This window comes from Lagenorhynchus albirostris, chromosome 13 (genome assembly GCF_949774975.1).
Source record: "Lagenorhynchus albirostris chromosome 13, mLagAlb1.1, whole genome shotgun sequence".
Taxonomy (NCBI): domain Eukaryota; kingdom Metazoa; phylum Chordata; class Mammalia; order Artiodactyla; family Delphinidae; genus Lagenorhynchus; species Lagenorhynchus albirostris.
The window spans coordinates 15,085,861-15,112,190 of NC_083107.1; the positions used below are offsets into that span (position 1 = coordinate 15,085,861).

At 38.8% G+C, this 26,330-nt stretch overlaps 1 protein-coding gene across 1 annotated transcript in view; it reads right to left on the reverse strand.

The window, feature by feature from the left end:
* DNAH6 (dynein axonemal heavy chain 6) overlaps window positions 1–26,330 on the reverse strand; it is a 288,178-nt gene that overhangs the window by 54,509 nt on the left and 207,339 nt on the right. Inside the window, exons 58-61 of the mRNA XM_060170018.1 lie at window positions 25,119–25,298; window positions 13,819–14,052; window positions 9,948–10,083; window positions 970–1,139 (exon numbers count right to left, since the gene is read on the reverse strand). Of these exons, the coding sequence (XP_060026001.1) occupies window positions 970–1,139; window positions 9,948–10,083; window positions 13,819–14,052; window positions 25,119–25,298 (720 nt within the window). The remainder of the gene's footprint in view (window positions 1–969; window positions 1,140–9,947; window positions 10,084–13,818; window positions 14,053–25,118; window positions 25,299–26,330) is intronic.

Here is a 26,330-nt window from a genome sequence, read left to right on the forward strand (position 1 = left end):
CATCCCCTTTGGCACCCATGCAGAAACTAGGAGCAACACAGTTGCCCCATCTCCATATTCCCCTCCATCTTTTTAATCTACTACCTCTATCCTAATTCAGTTTGCCATAACTTAAAAAAAAATTTTTATTGGAGCATAGTTGATTTACAATGTTGTGTTAGTTTCAGGTGTACAGCAAAGTGCTATATATATATATATATATATATATATATATATATATATACACCTATCTCTCTATATATATATCCATTCTTTTTCAGATTCTTTTCTCATATAGGTTATTACAGAATATTGAGTAGAGTTCCCTGTGCTATACAGCAGGTCCTCTTTGGTAACCATAAGTTTGATTTCAAGATATGTGAGTTTTTCTGTTTTGTAAATAAGTTCATTTGTATCATTTTTTAAATTAGATTCCACATATAAGCAATATCATATGATATTTGTCTTTGTCTGATCTCACTTAGTATGATAATCTCTAGGTCTATCCATCTTGCTGCAAATGGCATTATTTTGTTCTTTTTTTATGCAGACTGCTGTAATTTCTTATATAAACTACATCAACCATCTTCAAACTGGTCTTGGTAACTATGGTGTTTTTCTCTTCAAATGCCTTCTTCCCATTGCTGCCAAGATCTGAAAGGCCCATCAATCCCCTGCTAATGCTGTCCAGCAGATCCCTGCCCTCTCTAGCAGAGAGCACAAGTTTCCCATGGCACACACCAGGGAAGGCCCACCAGGTTCCTGGCTGGCTCTCCAAACTTTTCTTTCATCATTTTCTGTATAAAACATTATGTTCTATTAATAACAAAGTCTCTATTTCTTATTAATAACACAGAGTCACAAACCACCTCCCAAACTTGGCCATTGCTACTCTCTAAACAAATCTACTTCAGTCCATGAATCATAACTGGCTGGTGAGCTTTAGTAGAAGTAATTATAACACAGTTCTTTAATGAAAAAATCTCCTACCTTTTCTTCTTTACAGCATTTAATAAGAATTAGCTTATGGAAATAACTTAATTCTGGACACCAAAAATTATGGTTTGTGGGCACCCTTTCTGTTGTCATGAGTTGATCATCCTCCTTTATTTTAGAATAGGCTTCCCATTCAGGTGGGTTAAGATAAGTCTCAAAAGATCCTGGAAACACAATTTAAAAATATGCTTTAATTAAAGTTGCTTTGACTTTGATATTAAATAAATATATTTGGTAATTAAAAAATCTCTACATTTACCATTAGCTTTTTACATTACCACAAATGTAAATATATTTACTCTCCCCCTACCCAACCTAATTAAAAAATAGTGAATTTAAAATTGGATCAGAAAACGAATTCAAACCACTTAACAAAAGGCAAAGCTAAAACAAATGACAGAGAAGTTAAAAATAAAAGGATGCATAGAGATATATCAATCATATGTGAGCAAAAACAAACACCTGCCATGATAAGAGTAACACTGGATATCTTAAAATTCAAGGCAAATATAATTAAATGGGATGAAATTGTTCAAGTTATATTAATTAAAATACAAACCCAATAATAAAAACACAATAAAATAAACCTATATGTGTCAGACAATAGCATAAAAATACATCAAACCATCACTGCTGAAGGCAGAAGAAAAAGCAGAAAAACATATTAATGATAGGAAATAACACAACTGTCAGTCTGTGACAGATAAAGCAAATTAAAAATTCTGGTATAAATAATTTTTACCATATAAATAATATATGAATTGACATCGCTACAACTTTATGCCCTAATAAACAGAACACATTGCCCTCAACCCCCCTGGAATATTTATAAGAAATGGGCTTGCATCTCACATGAGGCTTAGGATTCTAGTTAGCCCTTACTCTGGTTATAACATGTAGTAAGAATTAGCATTGAAATTCCTGCAGAGTGAGAGGGCAGACAGCAGAAGCAAGAAGAACTACAGTTCTGCAGCATGTGGAACAAAACCCACATTCACAGAAAGACAGACAAAATGAAAAGGCAGAGGACTGTGTACCAGCTGAAGGAACAAGATAAAACCCCAGAAAAACAACTAAATTAAGTGGAGATAGGCAACCCTCCAGAAAAAGAATTCAGAATAATGATAGTGAAGATGATGCAGGACCTTGGAAAAAGAATGGAGGCAAAGATCGAGAAGATGCAAGAAATGTTTAACAAAGACCTTGAAGAATTAAAGAACAAACAAACAGAGATGAACAATACAATAACTGAAGTGAAAAATACACTAGTAGGAATCAATAGAAGAATAACTGAGGCAGAAGAATAGATAAGTGACTTGGAAGACAGAAAGGTGGAATTGACTGCTGTGGAACGAATAAAGAAGAAAGAATGAAAAGAAATGAAGACAGCCTAAGAGACCACTGGGATAACATTAAACATATGAACATTCGCATTATAGGGATCCCAGAAGGAGAAGAGAGAGAAAAAGGACCCAAGAAAATATTTGAAGAGATTATAGTCAAAAACGTTCTTAACATGGGAAAGGAAATAGCCACCAAAGTCCAGGAAGTGCAGAGAGTCCCAGGCAGGATAAACCCAAGGAGAAACATGCCGAGACACATAGTAATCAAACTGATAAAAATTAAAGACAAAGAAAAATTATTGAAAGCCACAAGGAAAAAATGACAAATAACATACAAGGGAACTCCTACAAGGTTAACAGCTGATTTCTCAGCAGAAACTCTACAAGCCAGAAGGGAGTGGCATGATATATTTAAAGTGATGAAAGGGAAGAACCTACAACCAAGATTACTCTACCCAGTAAGGATCTCATTCACATTCACCAGAGAAATCAAAAGCTTTACAGACAAGCAGGAGTTAAGAGAATTCAGCACCACAAACCAGCTCTACAACAAACGCCAAAGGAACTTCTTTAAGTGGGAAACACAAGAGAAGAATAGGACCTACAAAAACAAACCCCAAACAATTAAGAAAATGGTAATAGGAACATACATATCGATAATTACCTTAAATGTGAATGGATTAAATGCTCCAACCAAAAGTTACAAGCTCACTGAATGGATACAACAATGAGACCCATATATATGCTGCCTACAAGAGACCCACTTCAGACCTAGGGACACATACAGACTGAAAGCGAGGGAGTGGAAAAAGATATTCCATACAAATGGAAATCAAAAGAAAGCTGGAGTAGCAATTCTCATATCAGGCAAAATAGACTTTAAAGTAAAGAATGTTACAAGAGACAAGGAAGGACACTACATAATGATCAAGGGATCAATCCAAGAAGAAGATATAACAATTATAAATATATATACACCCAACATAGGGGCACCTCAATACAGAAGGTAAATGCTAACAGCTATAAAAGAGGAAATCAACAGTAACACAATAATAGTGGACGACTTTAACACCTCATTTACACCAATGGACAGATCATCCAGACAGAAAATTAATAAGGAAACACAAGCCTTAAGTGACACATTAGACCAGACAGATTTAATTGATATTTCTAGGACATTCCATCCAAAAACAGCAGATTACACTTTCTTCTCAAATGCACACGGAACATTTTCCAGGATAGATCACATCTTGGGTCACAAATCAAGCCTCGGTAAATTTAAGAAAATTGAAATCATATCAAGCAACTTTTCCAATCACAACACTATGAGATTAGAAATCAATTACAGGGAAAAAGCATTAAAAACACAAACACATGGAGATTAGACAATATGTTACTAAAAACCAAGAGATCACTGAAGAAATCAAAGAGGAAATAAAAAAAAACCTAGAGACAAATGACAATGAAAACACAACAATCTAAAACCTATAGGATGCAGCAAAAGCAGCTCTAAGAGGGAAGTTTATGGCAATACAATCCTACCTCAAGAAACAAGAAAAATCTCAAATAAACAATCTAATCTTACACCTAAAGGAACTAGAGAAAGATGAATTAACAACACCCAAAGTTAGTAGGTGAAAAGAAATCATAAAGATCAGAGCAGAAATAAATGAAATAGAAATGAAGAAAACAGTAGCAAAGATCAATAAAACTAAAAGTTGCTTCTTGAGAAGATAAACAAAATTGATAAACCTTTAGCCAGACTCATGAAGAAAAAAAGGGAGAGGGCTCAAATCAATACAATTAGAAATGAAAAGGAGAAATTACAATGGAAACTTCAGAAATATGAAGCATCATAAGAGACTGCTACAAGCAACTCTATGCCAATAAAATGGACAACCTGGAAGAAATGGAAAAATTCTTAGAAAGGTATAAGCTTCTAAAACTGAACCAGGTAGAAATAGAAAATATGAACAGATCAATCACAAGTAATGAAATTGAAACTGTGATTAAAAATCTTTCAGCAAACAAAAGTTCTGGACCAGATGGCTTCAAAGGTGAATTTTATCAAACATTTATAGAAGAGCTTACACCCGTCCTTCTCAAACTCTTCCAAAAACTTTCAGAGGAAGGAACACTCCCAAACTCATTCTATGAGGCCACCATCACCCTGATAACAAAACCAGACAGATATACTACAAAAAAAGAAAACTACAGACCAATATCACTGATGAATATAGATGCAAAAATCCTCAACGAACTACTAGCAAACAGAATCCAACAACACATTAAAAGGATCATACACCATGTTCAAGTGGGACTTATCACAGGGATGCAAGGATTCTTCAATATATGCAAATCAATCAGTGTGATACACCACATTAACAAATTAAGGAATAAAAACCACATCTCAATAGATGCAGAAAAAGCTTTTGACAAAATTCAACACTGATTTAGGATAAAAACTCTCCAGAAAGTGGGCATAAAGGGAACCTACCTCAACATAATAAAGGCCATATACGACAAACCCACAGCAAACATCATTCTCAATGGTGAAAAACTGAAAGCATTTCAACTAAGACCACAAACAAGAGAAGGATGTCCACTCTCACTACTATTATTCAACATAGTTTTGGAAGTTTTAGCCACGGCAATCAGAGAAGAAAAAGAAATAAAAGGAATACAAATTGGAGAAGAAGAAGTAAAACTGTCACTGTTTGAAGATGACACGATACTATACAGAGAGAATCCTGAAGATGTCACCAGAAAACTACTAGAGCTAATCAATGAATTCGGTAGAGTTGCAGGATACAAAATTAATGCACAGCAATCTCTTGCATTGCTATACACTAACAATGAAAGATCAGAAAGAGAAATTAAGCAAACAATCCCATTCACCATCACAAGAAAAAGAATAAAATACCTGGGGATAAACCTACCTAAGGAGGTAAAATATCTGCACTCAGAAAACAATAAGACACTGATGAAGGAAATCAAAGATGACACAAACGGATAGATATACCATGTTCTTGGATTGGAAGAATCAATATTGTGAAAATGACTATATTACCCAAAGCAATATACAGATTCAATGCAGTCCTTATCAAATTACCAATGGCATTTTTTACAGAACTAGAACAAAAAAATCTTAAAATTTGTATGGAAACACAAAAGACCCTGAATAGCCAAAGCCATCTTGAGGGAAAAAAACAGAGCTGGAGGAATCAGACTCCCTGACTTCAGACTATACTACAAAGCTACAGTAATCAAGACAATATGGTACTGGCACAAAAACAGAAATATAGATCAATGGAGCAGGATAGAAAGCTCAGAGATAAACCCACGCACCTATTGTCAACTAATCTATGACAAAGGAGGCAAGGATATACAATGGAGAAAAGACAGCCTCTTCAATAACTGGTGCTGGGAAAACTGGACAGTTACATGTGAAAGAATGAAATTAGAATACTCCCTAACACCATACACAAAAATAAACTCAAAATGGATTAAAGACCTAAATGTAAGCCCAGAAACTATAAAACTCTTGGAGGAAAACATAAGAAGAACACTCTTTGACATAAATCACAGCAAGATCTTTTTTGACCCACCTCCTAGAGTAATGGAAATAAAACCAAAAATAAACAAATGGGTACCTAATGAAACTTAAAAGCTTTTGCACAGCAAAGGAAACTATAAACAAAACGAAAAGACAACCCTCAGAATGGGAGAAATTATTTGCAAAGGAATCAACAGACAAAGGATTAATCTCCAAAATATATAAACAGCTCATGTAGCTCAATATTAAAAATACAAACAACCCAATCAAAAACTGGGCAGAAGACCTAAATAGATATCTTTCTGAAGAAGACATACAGATGGCCAAGAGGCACATGAAAAGCTGCTCAACATCACTAATTATTAGAGAAATGTAAATTAAAACTACAATGAGGTATCACCTCACACTGGTTAGAATGGCCATCATCAGAAAATCTACAAATAACAAATGCTGGAGAGGGTGTGGAGAAAAGCCACTTGCACTGCTGGTGGGAATGTAAATTGATACAGCTACTATGGAGAACAGTATGGAGGTTCTTTAAAAAACTAAGAATTACCATGTGACCTAGCAATCCCACCCTATGCTTATACCCAGAGAAAACCATAATTCCCAAAGACACATGCACCCTAATGTTCATTGTAGCACTATTTACAATAGCCAGGTCATGGAAGCAAGCTAAATGCCCATCGACAGACGAATGGATAAAGAAGATGTGGTACATATACACAATGGAATATTACTCAGCCATAAAAAGGAACGAAATTGGGTCATTTGTAGAGACGTGGATGGACCTAGAGACTGTCATACAGAGTGAAGTAAGTCAGAAAGAGAAAAACAAATATCGTATATTAATGCATATATGTGGAATCTAGAAAAGTGGTACAGATGAACCAGTTTTCAAGGCAGAAAGAGACACAGATGTAGAGAACAAATGTATGGACAACAAGTGGGGAAAGCGGGGTGGTAGTGGTGGTGGTGGGATGAATTGGGAGGTTGGGATTGACATATATACACTAATATGTATAAAATAGATAACTAATACTGAACATGGGAAAAAAATAAAGAAATGATTTTAAAAAAAGAAAAAAAAGAAAGGCAACCTACTGAATGGGAGAAAAAAAAAAAAGAAATTCCTGCAGGTGCAGGGAGCACAGTATGGTGTAAGCCCCCCAGCAAACCAGCACAACCATCTAGTGATGAAACAGGCTGCTGCGGTTGAACATTAGGCAAAATAGTTGGCTTCCATGGTGGGCTAGGAAAACACTTTCCCCAGCTGGTCTACTGGGACTCTCCTCTGAGGGCCTAACAATAGCAACCACAGAGCTGGTGACAGTTTAAAATGTAGTGACACTTAAGACCATGGCCCTGGAGCCATGGAGTATGTACCTCTGCAAGACTTCTAATTTCTATATGAAATATACACAATTACATGGTATGAGACCACAGGGCACAGCATACCACAGTGTTTTCTAGTTGAAAGTGGATGCTTTATTCTGAGGACCAGGTAGTAGAACCACTTATTCCAAAAGGACTTCTTTTCTCTTCAGGTTCTCATTACTGGTATAATCACCAGGGCTTTGACTAACAAGACATGATAATTTAAAATTATAACTCTCAACTAATAGGACATGAAGCACTTAGAAACCATCAAAGACACAAGATTGAGGCAATTAGGAAGCCTTTGAAGGTAAGAGTGGCATTGAAATTAATTATTAAACTTAACCTGCAAAGATCCAAAGCTCAGTTTTAGAACACAAGCCATCCTATGACATGTACAAACCTTCACCATTCTGCAGGATTTCCAGAATCAACCTTGAAATTTAACAAATGAAAGCAGGATGGTTGTTTTAAATTACTAATATTTTGGTCCCAGTTGACAGGAATAACATGGTGCCTTTTGTCCAAACACGACGAGTTGTTCCCAGAATTACTTAACCTTTCAGCCTCTACCTCTTCCCACTTTCTTTGCTTCTGTGTTTATGAGGATCCATCTAGCCTTTTTTGCTTCAGATCTGTCCCTAACTGTCCATCACTAGGCTTCTCCTATAAGTATTTTTTCTTTTGTGTTCTACTTCTAGCTACCTTGTTTAACTGGTCCACAATATAGAAACATAATTTTTATTTGATTTATTTATTGAAGAGTATTTTATTTTTTCTAGTCTTTATTTAGAAATCAAATGAACATATTAGGATCCCAGAAATTCTGGTTCATGTAGCTTTTAAACCACCACACTTACTAGGTATATTCAGGTAAATAAACATTCATATGAGAAGTAGAAGAATAATTACTAAAAATAGCAATAGGGCTTCCCTGGAGGCGCAGTGGTTGGGAGTCCGCCTGCCTATGCAGGGGACAGGGGTTCGTGCTCCAGTCCGGGAGGCTCCCGCGTGCCGCGGAGCGGCTGGGCCCGTGGGCCGTGGCCGCTGGGCCTGCGCGTCTGGGGCCTGTGCTCTGCGGCGGGAGGGGCTGCGGCGGTGAGAGGCCCGCGTACCGCAAAAAAAAAAAAAAAAAAAAAGCAATAGAACACAGAACTTCAAATCAGTACAGGGGAAATAAAAAAAAGAATGTGGACAATTCACTTGAAGGCAAGAAAGAAGAAATAAAAATGAAGCAAAGAAAAAGCCTGCCATGGAAAAAATCCCTACAAAATAAGATGATAGATGTAAATCCAAATAGATCAGGATTCTTCAGCCCTTCCACTCTGCCATTTGGGGCCAAGTGGTCATTTGTTGTGGAGGGTTGTTCTGAGCATTGTAGGATGTTTAGTCACATCTCTACTAGATACCTGCAGCACCACCCCAGTCATGGCAACCAATAATGTCTTCAGATGTTGTTGAATGTCCCCTGGGGAACAAAATCTTCCATAGTTGAGAGCCACTGAAATAGATCAATAACCATCCTTACAATAATTGGATTAAAACTTGCCTGTTTAAAAAGAGAGACTCTCACATTGCTCAAAACAGCAAAATCCAACTAAAGATACACCGAAAACATGACGATGACACAAAAGACTTGAAGAGGAAGAGTGTAGAAATATATAAAGGGGGAATACTAATGAAGATAATCCTGCTGTAACAATATTAACCTTAGAAAATATATTTTAAGGCAAAAAGCACTATTCAGGGTAAAGAGGAATATTATTTAATAAAAAAGGAATAATTTGCTAGAAAGAGAGTAATCCTAAACGCATTTATAATTAACAGCATCAGTTCCACAAGATATAATGGGAGAAATTCCAGAATTACAAAGAGAAATTGTCAATCATAGTGGTGAGCCTTACAGATTTAGTATAAAAGACAGTAAAATAAACACCACAATTAATAGGTTTGAACTAAAGATTACATATCTTTAGTTCAAAAGATTACATATCGTTTGCATCCAAGAAAAGACACACATGGAACATTTTACATAAACTGAAGTATAAATAAATTACAAACAAGTTCATGCAAACCATGAGTATAATTTCTACAATGTAAGTAAATTATAAACAATAAAAAGATAGCACCCCCAAATCGTAAATGCGTTTGAATTAAAAAGTATACTTTTAGAATCAAAAGGGCTACAGAGTAAAACTTTTGGGGAAAAAGTAACATAAAATGTTATAATTAGAGCAGGCATAACCTCTGGGGAAGAGGGAAAGGGTCCTATGAAGGAGTATAAGGGGATTCTGTGATGCTGGTACTGGTCTATTTCTTGACTTGGGTGGTGGCTCATAAGTATAGTCGGTTTTTGATAATCAAATTGCTGATTCTGATTTGTGTACTTTTCCATATGTATGTTATCCGTCAATAAAAAGTTAAAAAAAAAAGTATGGGATGCAGCTAAAGCAATACCTAGAGGTAAATGCATCTTTTTAAAATGGGTATAATAGTAAACATGAAATATTGAAAATTCATGGACCAAGCATTCAACTCAAGAAATTGGGAAAACAAGTAATTCACAATTTCTTAATAATGAAGACATTTCCTAGTGAAAAATATTGATATTGCAGAAGAGGTTAAAGGAGACCTTAAAGTTAGGATTCACAAGCTTGTTTACAACCCCATATAGCAGAGCCTTTTTGACGTCTTACCTATGCGTATGGAAATAGGATGTAACACTATGTATTGTGTAAGTCCTTTAAAAACTGGAAATTCTTCTTCTAAGTCACAGCATGCGAACCACATGGCAGTAAGCAGCCAGGGAACTTCAGGCTTAGGTGGGCGTTCCTATTAGAAGACAGAAAGAACAGAAAGTTGTCACAAAGACAACCACAGAATATGCTTTCACCTTGTCTAAGTGAAAAATCAAGCTCTAAAAGAATGTTAAAAATAACCATTTACCCAGGACAAATATAAGATATAGTGAGATAGAAATGGTGTTGAGTCAATTCTATTTGTTGGCCTTTGAACAGAAGTACAGCTGATGAAACTTTTCATGTTGACATATGCAGAGAGCAGTTGATCTGGTGAAAGGTTAAAATAAAATCTGTAAAGTCTACTTCTAGCCTGTCCTCCAATATGTCACACCAGTCTCTCCCCACCCCTCAAATATTCTTATATTAATGATTTTTTCCTAGAGAACTAGTTTTTAAATCCAGTTCCCAGATGTTCTCACCTCTAGGAGATAGGAAAAGTTGAGTAGTATAGCAAAATCAGTAGCAAGACAAGTGAACATCTCATTCCAGCTGGGCTAAGTGTGTATACGTCTAATCATTTCATATATTCCCAGAAATTTCTGGGAAAAGTATTGTGCCATCTGGCAATATTCCATGAAGCCTTTGCATGTGGCTAAACAGTTTAAAAAGAGACAGGAAAACAGCTGTGATTGTAGACTGAAACTTGTTCTTTGAAAATTTCATGAATATTTGCCTGAGGTTTTATACCACATTTTTAAATGGCTTTATTGAGATACAATTCATATACCATGCAATTCACCCATTTAAAGCATACAATCCAATGTATTTTAGTAAATTCACAGTTATGTGTAACCATGACCACAGTCAATTTTAGAACATTTCATCTCCTCAAAAACCCCCATGTATCCTTCAGCAGTTCCCCTCCCATCTGCCCATGCCCTCTAGCCCTAAGAAACTGAAACTAGTTCTTTGAAAATTTAGTACTTTGAAACAAAACTTTGAAAGTTTGGTACTGCTTTCTGTCTCTACCCATTTGCCTCTTCTGAATACTTCATATAAATCAAATTTTATAATATGTGGTCTTTTGTGGCTGATTTCTTTCACTTAGCTTAATGTTTTCAAAGTTTATTCATGTTGTGGTATGTATCAGTACTTCATTCCTCTTTATGATTGAATGATATTCTGTTGTTATGGATATACCACATTTTGTTTACCTGCTCATCAGTTGATGGACTGGCTTGCTTTAACCATTTTGGCTATTACAAATAGTGCTGCTATGAATATTCATGTCTAAGTTTTTGTGTGAACCTATGTTTTCATTTCTCTTTGATATATACCTAGGAGTGGAATTGCTGGATCATGTGGTAATTCTACATTTAATTGCTTGAGGAGCTGCCAGACTGTTTTCCAAAGCAGTTGCACCATTTTTCATGTTTGTTAGCAGTTTATGAGGGTTCTGATTTGTCCACATGTTCACCAACACTTAGTATTATCTGTCTTTTGATTCTAGCCATTCTAGTGGGTGTGAATGGCATCTCCTTATCATTTTGATTTGCATTTCCCTGATAAATAATGAGGTCAGACATCTTTTCATGTGCTTATGTATATATTTGGAGAAATATCTATTCAGGTCCTTTGGCTATTTCTAAGTTGGGTTGTCTTTATTATGGATTCATAAGAATTCTTTATCTATTCTAAATACAAATCCTGTAACATCTTAATGTTTTCGAGGTTTATTCATGTTGTAGTATGTATCAGTACATCCTTGTCAAATCAGTTGACCATAGACTCATGGCTTTATTTCTGGACTTTCACATTTGATTCCATTTACCCATATGTCTATCCTTATGCTAATATGTTGCTGTCTTGATTACTGCTGCTTTGTAGTAAGCTTTGGGATTTAGATCTCTTGTAATCCTGTATGAATTTTAGGATCAGTTTGGCAATTGCTGAAAAGAAACCAGTTAGAATTTTGATAGGGATATCACTGAATCTGTAGATCAGTGTGTGGAGTATTGCCATCCTAACAATATTAAGTCTCCAATCCATGAACATGGGATGTTTTCCTATGGATTTAGGTCCTCTGATTTCTTTCAGCCTGTTTTGTAGTTTTCAGAGTATAAGTTTGAACTTCTTTTGTTAAATTTATTTCTAAGTATTTTATTATTATTGATGCCATTGTAAATGGAATTGTTAGTTTCACTTTATATTGTTCATCGCAAATGTAAAGAAATCCAAATTAATTTTGTACGTTGATCCTGTATCCTGCAACCTTGCTGAGCTTGTTTATTAATTCTAATAGTTTTTTTTTAAAGTAAATTCCTTAGTGTTTTCTATGTACAAAATCATGTCATCTGCAAATAGAGATAGTTTTACTTCTTCCTTTCCAATCTGGATGCCTTTCATTTCATTTTCTTGTGTATCTGTCCTGGCAAGAATTTCCAGTACAATGTTGAAAAGAAGTGGTGAGAGCAAACATCCTTCTTGTTTCTGATCCTTGGTGGAATGCATCCAGGCTTTCACTATTAAGTATGATGTTAGCTGTGGGTTTTTGTGTATGCTCTTTATCTGGTTGAAGAAGTTCTCTTTTATTTCATTTGTTAAGTGTTTTTATGATTATTAGTTATGTGATTCTGGAAAGGTCTTTAACCTCTCTGAGCCTTTGCTTGAAAAACCTGTAAACACAGCTGTTAACAAGAATACTGTGAAGGAAGAAGGGTGACAATGCCGGGAAGGGCTTAGCTGAGTGACTGACCAATAGTAAGAGAGTGAGGTGGGTAAGAGGGCAAGCTCTACAGACTTGACTGCAAGGGTTTGAATCCTGGTTCCAAACCCTAATAAGTGTGTGATCATGATGAGTTACATCATCTCTTTGTGCCTAATTAACTTATCTTCAGACTAGAGATAAAATTAGGAACTCACCCAACAGGAATACTGAAATAAATAAATGAGTAGATATACATAAAACACATAGAAAACCCTATATAACTATTAACTGTGATTATGAAGTTAAGACAGTGTTAAGCAAGGATTAACAGAATATGTATGTATACGGGGTGGGTGGGGGTCAGGAAAGAAGGACCATCTGGTGTAGAGGTCTTCTTTGGGCTTGTCCTGGGAGTGCAGGGTGCTGAGAGTCAAATGAAAGCACAAAGTCCAATGTCCCAGTGTTACTCTGAGGCTCAAATACTGGCAAACAGATGCAGGTGTCAGGTCTGTAGGGGCCAAGGGTAGGGCTCGAGATTGAAGACAGAGCCAAGAGTTTAGAGCTGGACTGGATGGACTTGCAGGCAAGAGTTGGGGGACTGTGCCTCAGTTCTGTGGGCCACCAGGTCTGTGGTACATGGGTGAGTTAGGCCAATTTGAGGGGCTGGGGCAATTTAGACAAATATTATGGTATGACAGAAGTCAACAATCAAGTTCTAGTCCTTCCCGTGCTTTATAATGAAAGATGGGTCCAGGCAAGAGGGGGTCACTGTTTCACAAACAGTGTGGCCAGATCTGTGAATTACAACTTTTATTGGATTTCAACTCTTCCCATTTGTAAGATGGTCAACTTTTCAAAACATGTCCCCATCTACTAGTTCACTGGTTACTCCCAACATCTCTTTTCTACAGGTGAGGACATTGCTGCACAAAGAGGTCAAATGTTACCAACATTATATAGTGACTAAAGACAGAACTAAATTATAGTCTGGGTCCCTGACCCCTAGCGGGCCACACAGCTGAATGTATAACCTTCAGCCACCAGAGTCACCGTGGAGCATTGGTAGGTGCTTGTGGGCTCTATCTAATAACATTCACAATCTAATCTTGACACAGATACCTTTTCCAATCCTGCAGAACCTCGGAGAAAGAAATTCCATTCAGCATCAGTTAAGCTTCCTTGCTGACGCATGATCTCAACACAGAGCATAAAGCTGTAGACGAGTTTATGTTGTTCAAAAAGTCCTCTCGAGACATTGACATAAGCCGTTAGGAGAGTCTGTTCTAGTAGAATTTCCATGCGCTGCTGTAGATCATCTGTCCTCACAGAGGTTTCGATTGTTGTATTGAACAACTGTGAAAGAGAACTCTATCAGTGTCTCTGAGTTAATTCAATTTCATGGAGGAAAAAATATCCCTGCTCCTCACCCTGACTGCCCCAAACTCAGTGAGTAAATAGCAGCACAGGTGGTGAATACTGTACCATGAAAAAGTCCAGAATTCATCCCAAATTGACACATTTATATGTAATACTTATTTTGTGCACTCCTCTTTCTCTCCCCATTTTCCAGAAATGGACCAGTGCCAAATTCTTGACTATTGAAAAGGCATAATATTGACTTTGGACAGAAAATGCAAAATAAAGGTGAGCTGGCAAAACGAGTTTCTCATATCCTCAACTCACATTTGATAATCACTTTGGATGAGAGGTGTAAGGACTAGGTAAGGTCATGCCCTCTTCTTGGCATTTTCCTAAGATAATTCTTAGGGCGTGGGAAGAACGTGTAAGAATTTTCTTTGAAATTTAAGAGGAACCAGCTTTAAAGAAGACTTCCACCCTGCTTCCCACCTGGAAATTTTGGGAACAGGCCTCCTCCCCAAAAGGTGACTCACATTACAAGGATATCAGGAAGGCAGCAGAGATGGTGGCATGGAAGGCTCAGGTGAGAGGGACAGAGGCAGCCCCACCCATTTCCTGCCACTTCCAAGTAGCACAAGGGCAGGGGGAGGGGAGATTCAGAAATTCCCAAGGGTCTTGAGCTGTGTGACAAATCTGAGCAGAGCCTGAACTCAGGGGCTTGCCTGCAAGTCATGGCCAAGGGGATCTTGCAGCAGAGACTGGGGTCTCATGAGGGATGAGAGGACCATCCTTATGGCTTTGGCCTTGAGGATCCACAGCACAAGGGGCAAAGGTGCCAGGTGAGGAAGGGCTGCCCAATTCATTGGTCATCTTGAGAGGGATCGAGATGCATTGCTCATGGCGAGATCAGACAGATTGAAGCAGATTGGACACTGGAGACCAACTGAGGGCCAAGGCAGATCAAGGTCAAGAAGCATGCTTCACAAGCCCCTAAAAATGCTGCACTGTCCTTGTGCAGGCCTCCTTGTACCACCCCCAACTCATTCTGCTAACAGGGTGGAGCACAAGGGGAAAGGATCTGACTGTCTGTCTCCTCACCCAAAGATAGGCCTCCATTCCCTAAAATTAAAAGGGCTTGGAGGAAGCATTCACTTATTCTAGAGAACTGGGAAAGCCTTGTTAATTCTCTGGAAAGTTTGGTCAACAAAGAATAATGGAGTTGTTACTTTAATACACTTAGAAGCAAAGAGTTTTCTTTAAGAACCTGACAAGAGGCAGAGAGTTTAAAGTCCAGTGAAGACCTCGTAAGTTCGGTGCCAAAATAAAACGTGGCGAATCTTGACACACTCTAAATAACTTTAGTGTGAAATGGAATTATGGATGGGTTTGGTAGGGGATGTCCTGGTCAGGGCTGTCACCAACAATTGTGTTTTGGGTTTCTAGTTTCCCTTCCAAATAGCAAAACTCCAGTGTTTTGATGATTCATCCTATAACCCTTTTTCTGTTGGCTCAAGATATTTTCAGGGCATCTTCATTTTTAATTCTTGAAGGAGATTTTAAAACCTTGAAAAGCATGAATTCCAAAACACCCAGGATGAGAAAAGTGTTATCAAAATCATTTAGATAGCATTAAAGGATTTACTAATTTTTACCTTGCTTGTTTTAATACCCACCAACTAAAGGAAGAGGTGTGAGAACGGCAACCCCTGCCTTTAGGAACTGAGCTGTGACCCGAGTAGAAATGGCTTCTAAAGGCTGCCACAGCAGATGCACTTCTCGTTGGAAGAGAGCCCAGGTGTGCCTACACAACATGCCTCTCATTTCTCTCAATTCTTCATTTCCGTTCTCTCCTGCAGCTCCTATTGCTGCCGGCCCCCTGACCAACAAACAAGACATCTAGAGGAAAAACTAAGCTTGGTCTAGTATATAAAAATTGTTTGAATATTTCAACAGCCATTTTTAATGGAGGGATGCAAACAGCCTCTTCACTCATGAGACACTCATGATGTGTCATATGGTGCTAAGCACCACGGGGGGAAGCAGGGTTGGGTGAGACTTCCTTCCTGCCTTCTGGGAGGTCAGACTTCAGCAGGAGAGAAGAGCCCACCACCCCAAGCAGAGTGGTGGAAGTTCCACATGAGGCATTCACACGTGTTGGAGAAAGATTGCTGCAAATTGTTTGCTACTCCTTCCATGCAGAAGTGGAGCCTAAATCCCCTCCTCTCGAATCTGGGCTAGCTTTAGTGACTCCATTGACCAAGAGACAATAGCACAAGTGATGCTGCCTGACATCCAAAGATAGGTCAGAAGAGGCCTTGTAGCTTCTACCTTGGCTTCTTAGAACATTTGCTTTTGGGAGCTGCCCTCTTGGGGCAGCCCTGTTGTGAGCACCCAAGCCACATGGAGAGGTGACTGTAGGAGTTGACATCCCAGCCACGTAAGTGACCATTTTGGACATCCAGCCCCAGAAGACTGCAGCCTTATCCACAGGCTTCACTTAATGAGAAGGTGGCACTTAATCTGGGAGGGAGGGCATTCTAAACAGAGAGGGTCATAAACACAGAAGCATCTGGGGAGTCCAGGGAATGTGAATGGATCCATTTGGCTGCTGGCAGAGGACTAGTGGGAAATGTGGCTCTAGAGACAGAACAGGGACAGGTTGGATGTGGCTTTGGAACCTGAACTGTGTTTGATGGGCAATGTCTGTGAAAATCCATTTTGGATCCCCAGAGTACAGAGCAGTGTTTTAAAAACATGAGGCCTGGGCTGGCCTGGCCTCCGGAGTGAGAGCCAGCACTGGCTAGAGGTATAAGGGCATGTAGCAGGAAGTAAAGATGTGTGGCAGGGAAAGGGGATCTATTTACAATTATTACTGTTTTCTACTGTGAGTGGTGTGTATGCAGACGCCTTTGAATTGTATTATGTGTGTGAGCACATAATGATTAAAGAAGCCAGAGTGAGCTAAACTGCTCTGCACAGAAAAGGGAACAATAAAGACAACAGGGGAATGGGAGCTGGTAGATGGGAAACAGCCAGAGAGGCCATGTGGGGGATGGGCTGAGAGAAACTCCGGAGGTGAACAGAGGGGACCCCTGTGGATGCTTGATACATTTTGCTGTGTGATGAGTGATGCAAAACTCTCTGTCTCCCCTGGAAATCTTCGGGTAAACTGACATTGCTTGCCAAAGTTTTGTGACATTGAATTTGCTTTTGGGAGATACTAGAACGCTGCCTAAAAGAGGATGAGAGTGGGGAGACCTTCAAGATGGCGGAGGAGTAAGACGTGGAGATCACCTTCCTCCCCACAAATACATCAGAAATACATCTACATGTGGAACATCTCCTACAGAACACCTACTGAACGCTGGCAGAAGACCTCAGACTTCCCAAAAGGTGAGAAACTCCCCATGTACCTGGGTAGGACAAAAGAAAAAAGAAAAAATAGAGACAAAAGAATAGGGATGGGACCTGCACCTCGGGGAGGGAGCTGTGAAGGAGGAAAAGTTTCCACACACTAGGAAGACCCTTCATTGGCGGAGACGGGGAGTATGCAGGGGTGAAGATTCGGAGTCACGGAGGAGAGCACAGCAACAGGGGTGCAGAGGGAAAAGCGGAGAATATTCCTGCACAGAGGATCAGTGCCAACCAGCACTCACCAGCCTGAGAGGCTTGTCTGCTCACTGGGATGGGTGGGGGCTGGGAGCTGAGGCTCTGGCTTCAGAGTTCAGATCCCAGGGAGAGGACTGGGATTGGCTGCGTGAACACTGCCTGCAGGGAGCTTGTGCACCACAGCTAGCCAGGAGGGAGCCCTGGAAAAAGTCTGGACCTGCCTAAGAGGCAAAAGGCGATTGTTTCTGGGTGTGCAAGGAGAGGGGATTTGGAGCACTGCCTAAATGAGCTCCAGAGACGGGCACAAGCTGCGGCTATCAGTGTGGACCCCAGAGACGGGCATGAAACACTAAGGCTGCTGCTACAGCCACCAAGAAGCCTGTGTGCAAGCACAGGTCACTATCCACACCTACACTCCCGGGAGCCTGTGCAGGCCGCCACTGCCAGGGTCCCATGATGCAGGGACAACTCCCCCAGGCGAACACATGGCATGCCTCAGGCTGTTGTGATGTCATGCCGGCTGCTGCCGCCGGAGGCCCACCCCGCACTCCGTGCCCCTCCCTCCCCCCAGCCTGAGTGAGCCAGAGCCCCCTAATCAGCTGCTCCTTTAACCCCGTCCTGTCTGGGCAGGGAACAGATGCCCTCAGGCGACCTACACGCAGAGGCAGGGCCAAATCCAAAGCTGAACCCCAGGAACTGTGAGAACAAAGAAGAGAAAGGGAAATCTCTCCCAGCAGCCTCAGGAGCCACGGATTAAATCTCCATAATCAACTTGATGTACCCTGCATCTCTGGAATATCTGAATAGACAATGAATCATCCCAAATTGAGGAGGTGGACTTTGGGAGCAACTGTAGACTTGGGGTTTTCTTTCTGCAACAATTTCTTTCTGGTTTTATGTTTAGTTTAGTTTAGTATTTAGAGTTTATTATCATTGGTAGGTTTGTTTACTGATTTGGTTGCTCTCTTCTCTCTCTCTCTCTCTCTCTCTCTATATATATATATATACATATATATATATTTCCTTTTTCTCTTTTTGTGAGTGTGTATGTATATGCTTCTTTGTGTGATTTTACCTGTTTAGCTTTGCTTTTACCATTTGTCCTAGGGTTCTGTCTGTCCGTTTTGTTTTTTAGTATAGTTTTTAGTGCTTGTTATCACTGGTGGATTCATTTTTTGGTTTGGTTGCTCTCTTCTTTCATTCTTTTTCTTTTTATTTTTAATAATTTTAAAAAATTTTATTTTTAATTTTAATAACTTTATTTTATTTTATTTTTTCTTCCTTTCTTTTTGTCTCCCATTTCTTCTGAGCCGTGTGGCTGACAGGGTCTTGGTGCTCCAGAGACCTCCTGGTTCCACATAATATCAAATGGTGAAAGCTCTCCCAGAGATCACCATCTCAAGGCTGAGATCCAGCTCCACTCGACAACCAGCAAGCTACAGTGCAGGAAACCCTATGCCAAACAACTAGCAAGACAGGAACACAACCCCATCCATTAGCAGAAAAAACAAGATTGAGCCTCATCCACCAGAACACAGGCACCAATACCCTCCACCAGGAAGCCTACACAACCCACTGAACCAACCTTAGCCACTGGTGGCAGACACCATAAACAACGGGAACTACGAACATGCTGCCTGCAAAAAGGAGACCCCCCCCAAACACAGTAAGTTAAGCAAAATCAGAATTTAGAGAAACACACAGCAGATGAAGGAGCACGGTAAAAACCCACCAGACCAAACAAATGAAGAGGAAAGAGGCAGTCTACCTAAAAAAGCATTCAGAGTAATGATAGTAAAGATGATCCAAAATCTTGGAAATAGAATGGAGAAAATACAAGAAATGTTTAACAAGGACCTAGAAGAACTAAAGAGCAAACAAACAATGATGAACAACACAATAGATTAAATGAAAAATCCTCTAGAAGGAATCAATAGCAGAATAACTAAGGCAGAAGAACAGATAAATGACCTGGAAGATAAAATAGTGGAAATAACTACCACAGAGCAGAATAAAGAAAAAAGAATGAAAAGAATTGAGGACAGTCTTAGAGACCTTTGGGACAACATTAAACATAGAAACATTCGAATTATAGGGGTCTCAGAAGAAGAAGAGAAAAAGAAAGGGACTGAGAAAATATTTGAAGAGATTATAGTTGAAAACTTCCCTAATATGGGAAAAGAAATAGTCAATCAAGTCCACAAAGCACAGAGAGTTCCATACAGGATAAATCCAAGGAGAAACATGCCAAGACACATATTAATCAAACTATCAAAAATTAAATACGAAGAAAAAATATTAAAAGCAGCAAGGGAAAAACAACAAATAACATACAAGGTTATTAACAGCTGATCTTTCAGCAGAAAGTCTGCAAGTCAGAAGGGAGTGGCAGGACATATTTAAAATGATGAAAGGGAAAAACCTACAACCAAGATTACTCTACCCAGCAAGGGTCTCATTCAGATTTGATGGAGAAATTAAAACCTTTACAGACAAGCAAAAGGTAAGACAATTCAGCACCACCAAACCAGTTTTACAACAAATGCTAAAGAAACTTCTCTAGGCAGGAAACACAAGAGAAGGAAAAGACCTACAATAACAAACCCAGAACAATTAAGAAAATGGTAATAGGAACATACATATCGATGATTACCTTAAATGTAAATGGATTAAATGCTCCCACCAAAAGACATAGACTGGCTAAATGGATACAAAAACAAGACCTGTATATATGCTGTCTAAAAGAGGCCTGCTTCAGATCTAGGGACACATACAGACTGAAATTGAGGGAATGGAAAAAGATATTCCATGCAAAGGGAACTCAAAAGAAAGCTGGAGTAGCACTTCTCATATCAGGAAAAATAGACTTTAAAATAAAGACTATTACAAGAGACAGAGAAGGACACTACATAATGATCAAGGGATCGATCCAAGAAGAAAACATAACAATTGTAAATATTTATGCACCCAACATAGGAGCACCTCAATACATAAGCCAAATGTTAACAGCCATAAAAGGGTAAATCGACAGTAACACAATCATAGTAGGGGACTTTAACACACCACTTTCACCAATGGACAGATCATCCAAAATGAAAATAAATAAGGAAACACAAGCTTTAAATGATACATTGAACAAGATGGACTTAATTGATATTTATAGGACATTCCATCCAAAAACAACAGAATACACTTTCTTCTCAAGTGCTCATGGAACATTCTCCAGGATAGATCATATCTTGGGTCACAAAGCAAGCCTTGGTAAATTTAAGAAAATTGAAAGCGTATCGAGTACCTTGTTTGACCATAATGCTATGAGACTAGATATCAATTACAGGAAAAAATCTGTAAAGAATACAAACACATGGAAGCTAAACAATACACTACTTAATAACCAAGAGATCACTGAAGAAATTAAAGAGGAAATCAAAAAATACCTAAAAACAAATGACAATGAAAACACAACGACCTAAAACCTATGGGATGCAGCAAAAGCAGTTCTAAGAGGGAAGTCTGTAGCAATACAAGCCTAGTTCAAGAAACAAGAAACATCTCAAATAAACAACCTAACCTTACACCTAAAGCAATTAGAGAAAGAGGAACAAAAAAACTCCCAAAGTTAGCAGAAGCAAAGAAACCATAAAGATCAGATCAGAAATAAATGAAAAAGAAATGAAGGAAACAATAGCAAAGATCAATAAAATTAAAAGCTGGTTCTTTGAAAACATAAGCAAACTTGATAAACCATTAACCAGAATCATCAAGAAAAAAAGGGAGAAGACTCAAAACAACAGAATTAGAAATGAAAAGGAGAAGTAACAACTGACACTGCAGAAATACCAAAGATCATGAGAGATTACTACAAGCAACTATATGCCATAAAATGGACATCCTGGAAGAAATGGACAAATTCTTAGAAAAGCACAACCTTCCAAGACTGAACCAGGAAGAAATAGAAAATAAAAACAAACCAATCACAAGCACTGAAATTGAGATTGTGGTTAAAAATCTTCCAACAAGCAAAAGCCCAGGACCAGATGGCTTCACAGGCGAATTCTATCCAACATTTAGAGAAAAGGTAACACCTATCCTTCTCAAACTCTTTCAAAATATAGCAGAGGAAGGAACACTCCCAAACTCATTCTACAAGGCCACCATCACACTGATACTAAACCCAGACGAAGATGTCACAAAGAAAGAAAACTACAGGCCAATATCACTGACGAACATAGATGTAAAAATCCTCAACAAAATACTAGCAAACAGAATCCAACAGCACACTAAAAGGGTCATACACCTTGATCAAGTGGGGTTTATCCCAGGAATGCAAGGATTCTTCAATATATGCAAATCAATCAGTGTGATACACCATATTAACAAATTGAAGGAGAAAAACCATATGATCATCTCAATAGATGCAGAAGAAGCTTTCAACAAAATTCAACACCAATTTATTATTAAAACCCTGCAGAAAGTAGGTATAGAGGGAACTTACGTCAACATAATAAAGGCCATATGTGACAAACCCACAGACAACATCATTCTCAATGTGAAAAACTGAAATGATTTCCTCTAAGATCAGGAACAAGACAAGGGTGTACACTCTCACCACTATGATTCAACATAGTTTTGGAAGTTTTAGCCATGGAAATCAGAGAAGAAAAAGAAATAAAAGGAATCCAAACCAGAAAAGAAGAAGTAAAGCTGTCACTGTTTGCAGTTGACATGATACTATACATAGAGAATCCTAAAGATGCGACCAGAAAACTACTAGAGCTAATCAATGCATTTGGTAAAGTAGCAGGATACAAAATTAATGCACAGAAATCTCTTGCATTCCTATACACTAATGATGAAAAATCTGAAAGAGAAATTAAGGAAATACTCCCATTTACCATTGCAACAAAAAGAATAAAATACCTAGGAATAAACCTACCTAAGGAGACAAAAGACCTGTATGCAGAAAACTATAAGACACTGAGGAAAGAAATTCAAGATGATACCAAAGATGGAGAGATATACCATGTTCTTGGATTGTAAGAATCAACATTGTGAAAATGACTATATTACCTAAAGCAATGTACAGATTCAATGCAATCCCTATCAAATTACCACTGGCATTTTTCACAGAACTAGAACAAAAAATTTCACAATTTGTATGGAAACACAAAAGACCCCAAATAGCCAAAGCAATCTTGAGAAAGAAAAATGGAGCTGGAGGAATCAGGCTCCTGGACTTCAGACTATACTACAAAGTTACAGTAATCAAGACAGTATGGTACTGGCACAAAAACAGAAATATGGATCAATGGAACAGGATAGAAAGCCCAGAGATAAACCCACACACATATCACCTTATTTTTGATAAAGGAGGCAAGAATATACAATGGAGAAAAGACAGCCTCTTCAATAAGTGGTGCTGGGAAAACTGGATAGCTACATGTAAAAGAATGAAATTAGACATTCCATAACACCATACACAAAAATAAACTCAAAATGGATTAAGGACCTAAATGTAAGGTCAGACACTGTAAAACTCTTACAGGAAAACATAGGCAGAACACTCTATGACATAAACCACAGGAAGATCCTTTTTGACCCATCTCCTAGAGAAATGGAAATAAAAATAAACAAATGGGACCTTATGAAACTTAAAAGCTTTTGCACAGGAAAGGAAACCATAAACAAGACATCAGACAACCCTCAGAGTGGGCGAAAATGTTTGCAAATGAATCAACAGACAAAGGATTTATCTCCAAAATTTACAAGCAGCTCATGCAGCTCAATATCAAAAAAACAAACAACCCAATCCAAAAATGTGCAGAAGACCTAAACAGACATTTCTCCAAAGAAGATATACAGGTTGCCAACAAACACATGAAAGAATGCTCAACATCATTAATCATTAGAGAAATGCAAATCAAAACTACAGTGAGGTGTCACCTCACACCGGTCAGAATGGCCATCATCAAAAAATCTAGAAACAATAAATGCTGGAGAGGGTGTGGAGAAAAGGGAACTCTCTTGCACTGTTGGTGGGAATGTAAATTGATACAGTCACTATGGAGAACAGTACGGAGGTTCCTTAAAAAACTAAAAATAGAACTACCATACGACCCACTACTGGGCATATACCTTGAGAAAACCATAATTCAAAAAGAGTCATGTACCACAATGTTCACTGCTGCTCTATTTACAATAGCCAGGACATGGGAGTAACCTAAGTGTCCATCTACAGATGAATGGATAAAGAAGATGTGGCACATATATACAATGGAATATTATTCAGCCATAAAAAGAAGCAAAATTGAGTTATTTATAGTGAGGTAGATGGACCTACAGTGTCATACAGAGTGAAGTAAGTCAGAAAGAGAAAAACAAATACCATATATATAGAATCTAAAAGTAAAATAAAATAAAAAGGTTCTGAGGCACCTAGGGGCAGGACAGGAATAAAGACGCAGACGTAGAGAGTGGACTTGAGAACATGGGGAGGGGCAAGTGTAAGCTGGGACGAAGTCAGAGGGTGGCATGGACATATATACACTACCAAATTTAAAATAGATAGCTAGTGGGAAGCAGACGCATAGCACAGGGAGATCAGCTCGGTGCTTTGTGTCCACCTAGAGGAATTGGATAGGGAGGGTGGGAGGGAGACACAAGAGGGAGGAGATATGGGGATATATGTATATGTATAGCTAATTCACTTTGATATAAAGCAGAAACTAACACACCATTGTAAAGCAATTATACTTCAATAAAGATGTTAAAAAAAAGGGATATGGAAAAAAAATTAAAAAAGAGGATGAGAGTTGAAAATATCCTACTCACGGGACATCAGAGAAAATTAAACTGTGAATAGGAGACTAAGTGGAGAAACCATAAATAAACAAAGGAATTCTCCCAGTTACATGGTGAAAGTAGGAAAGGAACACAGGAAAGGGGACAAGGCAAGTAAAACCCCTGTAAATAAAACCCAGGGGTTGGGAGGAGAGCCAGTTTTATAACAAGTTCTGGAAAAAAAAAGATACAGAAATCAATCTGCATAAGGTCAGAGCTATCTGAGACTTGGGATGCAACACAGAAAACTCTAACAGTGGAAAGGAAGCTGTATTACTGGAGAGAAAGTATAGAGAAATAGAATGGAGTTGGGACTCTTTAAAGAAAAGAAAAGCAGGTAAGAAGGAAAACAAGCAAGCTGTTAGTTGAGAAGCCAAGAGAAAAAATGAAACTTGCAAAGAAGCTTTCTTTTCATCCTCTGTGGATTGTTCTGTGCATACCAGGCACCTGAGTCTTTAAGGGCTGTGCTTAAACCATAGTCTGAACTCAAACTCTTGGAGGATTTTATCCAGTAACTAAACTCATGATTTGCCTGAGGCAGGAGGTAACTCAACAGGGTTTAAAGCGAAGCCAGTGATAAACTTCACTAACAACAGCAACAACACACTTACCTGTTTAAAATATTTTAGTGAGTACTGATACATGGGATCTATTTCCGAGAGGCTCGCGATAACAAAGTACATAGTAGAGCCTTGAGTGGCCACTGGACGATACTTCTCACGAGCAGTGTTTATCATCTGTTCAGTGGACTCTGCTTCCTTCAGCCTGATTTTAATGGCACCGGAAGTGATCTGAATAAACACAAGAAAACAAGTTCTTAAGGATCTGTTTCCAAAAAATGGTGGGATTTTTGGAACATATCCAGTTAGGTCTAGGAAGGAAAGAAGGAGATGAGGAATTTGTGATTATAATAAGGGGACCCCCCCAGACAGATGACTGAGTCTCAGGACTCAATGACATTCTTCTGGACGAGCTGACCTCCTTTCCAGGCAGAGTTAGGGATGGGCAAATGGAAATAGGCAACACAAGGAGCCCAGGAAGAAGTGGAGCAGAACTTCTCTGAGCCTGGAGCCTGGATAACTTCTGACATGGAAACTCTAACACCCAGTTGCTCCCCAGTTTCCTTGTCCTCAAATGATTCTGGGCTCCCGTAATAAAAGGAGGTATGAAGGGAGAAGGGACACCCATGAAACTGCCCACAAGAGGCAGGGGGAGAGAGGCTGGAAGGAAGTGGTACCACATCCCACTCTCGAATAACAAGCAAGTCTAACGTTCTCTCTCTTTTCCTGGCATCTCAGGTGTAGACAGGGAAACTCAGGGGTAGAAGCTGTCGTTTGTGAAGGGTTGTAAAATGTAAGTAATTTGGAGATGTTTACAAGGTGTGTTGCTGTTCTTTTGGTTTTCTGTCTTTTGGGTTTGTGGTTCTGGGGAGCCTTCTGGCCAGTAGGCTTTCTAAGATACCTTTCTCTGTCTCCCTCAGTCCCTCTGTCTTTCCCTATGGCTGTCTGTCCTTGCTCTCCCCCTCCCCCTCATCTTCTTCAGGTGTGGACATCCCTAGGTTGGGAGATCCTCTTGTCTCAAGAAGTCACAGGGTCTAGGGCACGGACTGTGAACAATCACTATGGGCTCGCTGGTCAGTTTTTGCACTATTGAAGGGGATCATCGGGTTCCTGTCTAGAGCCACACTGCCCACTGGAAATATAATGTGAACCACAAATACAATTCTAACTTTTTTAACTTAAAGTAAAAAGAAACAAGTAAAATGAATTTTTACAATATATTTAACCCAATATAATCTAATCTATCTTGATATATATCAATAT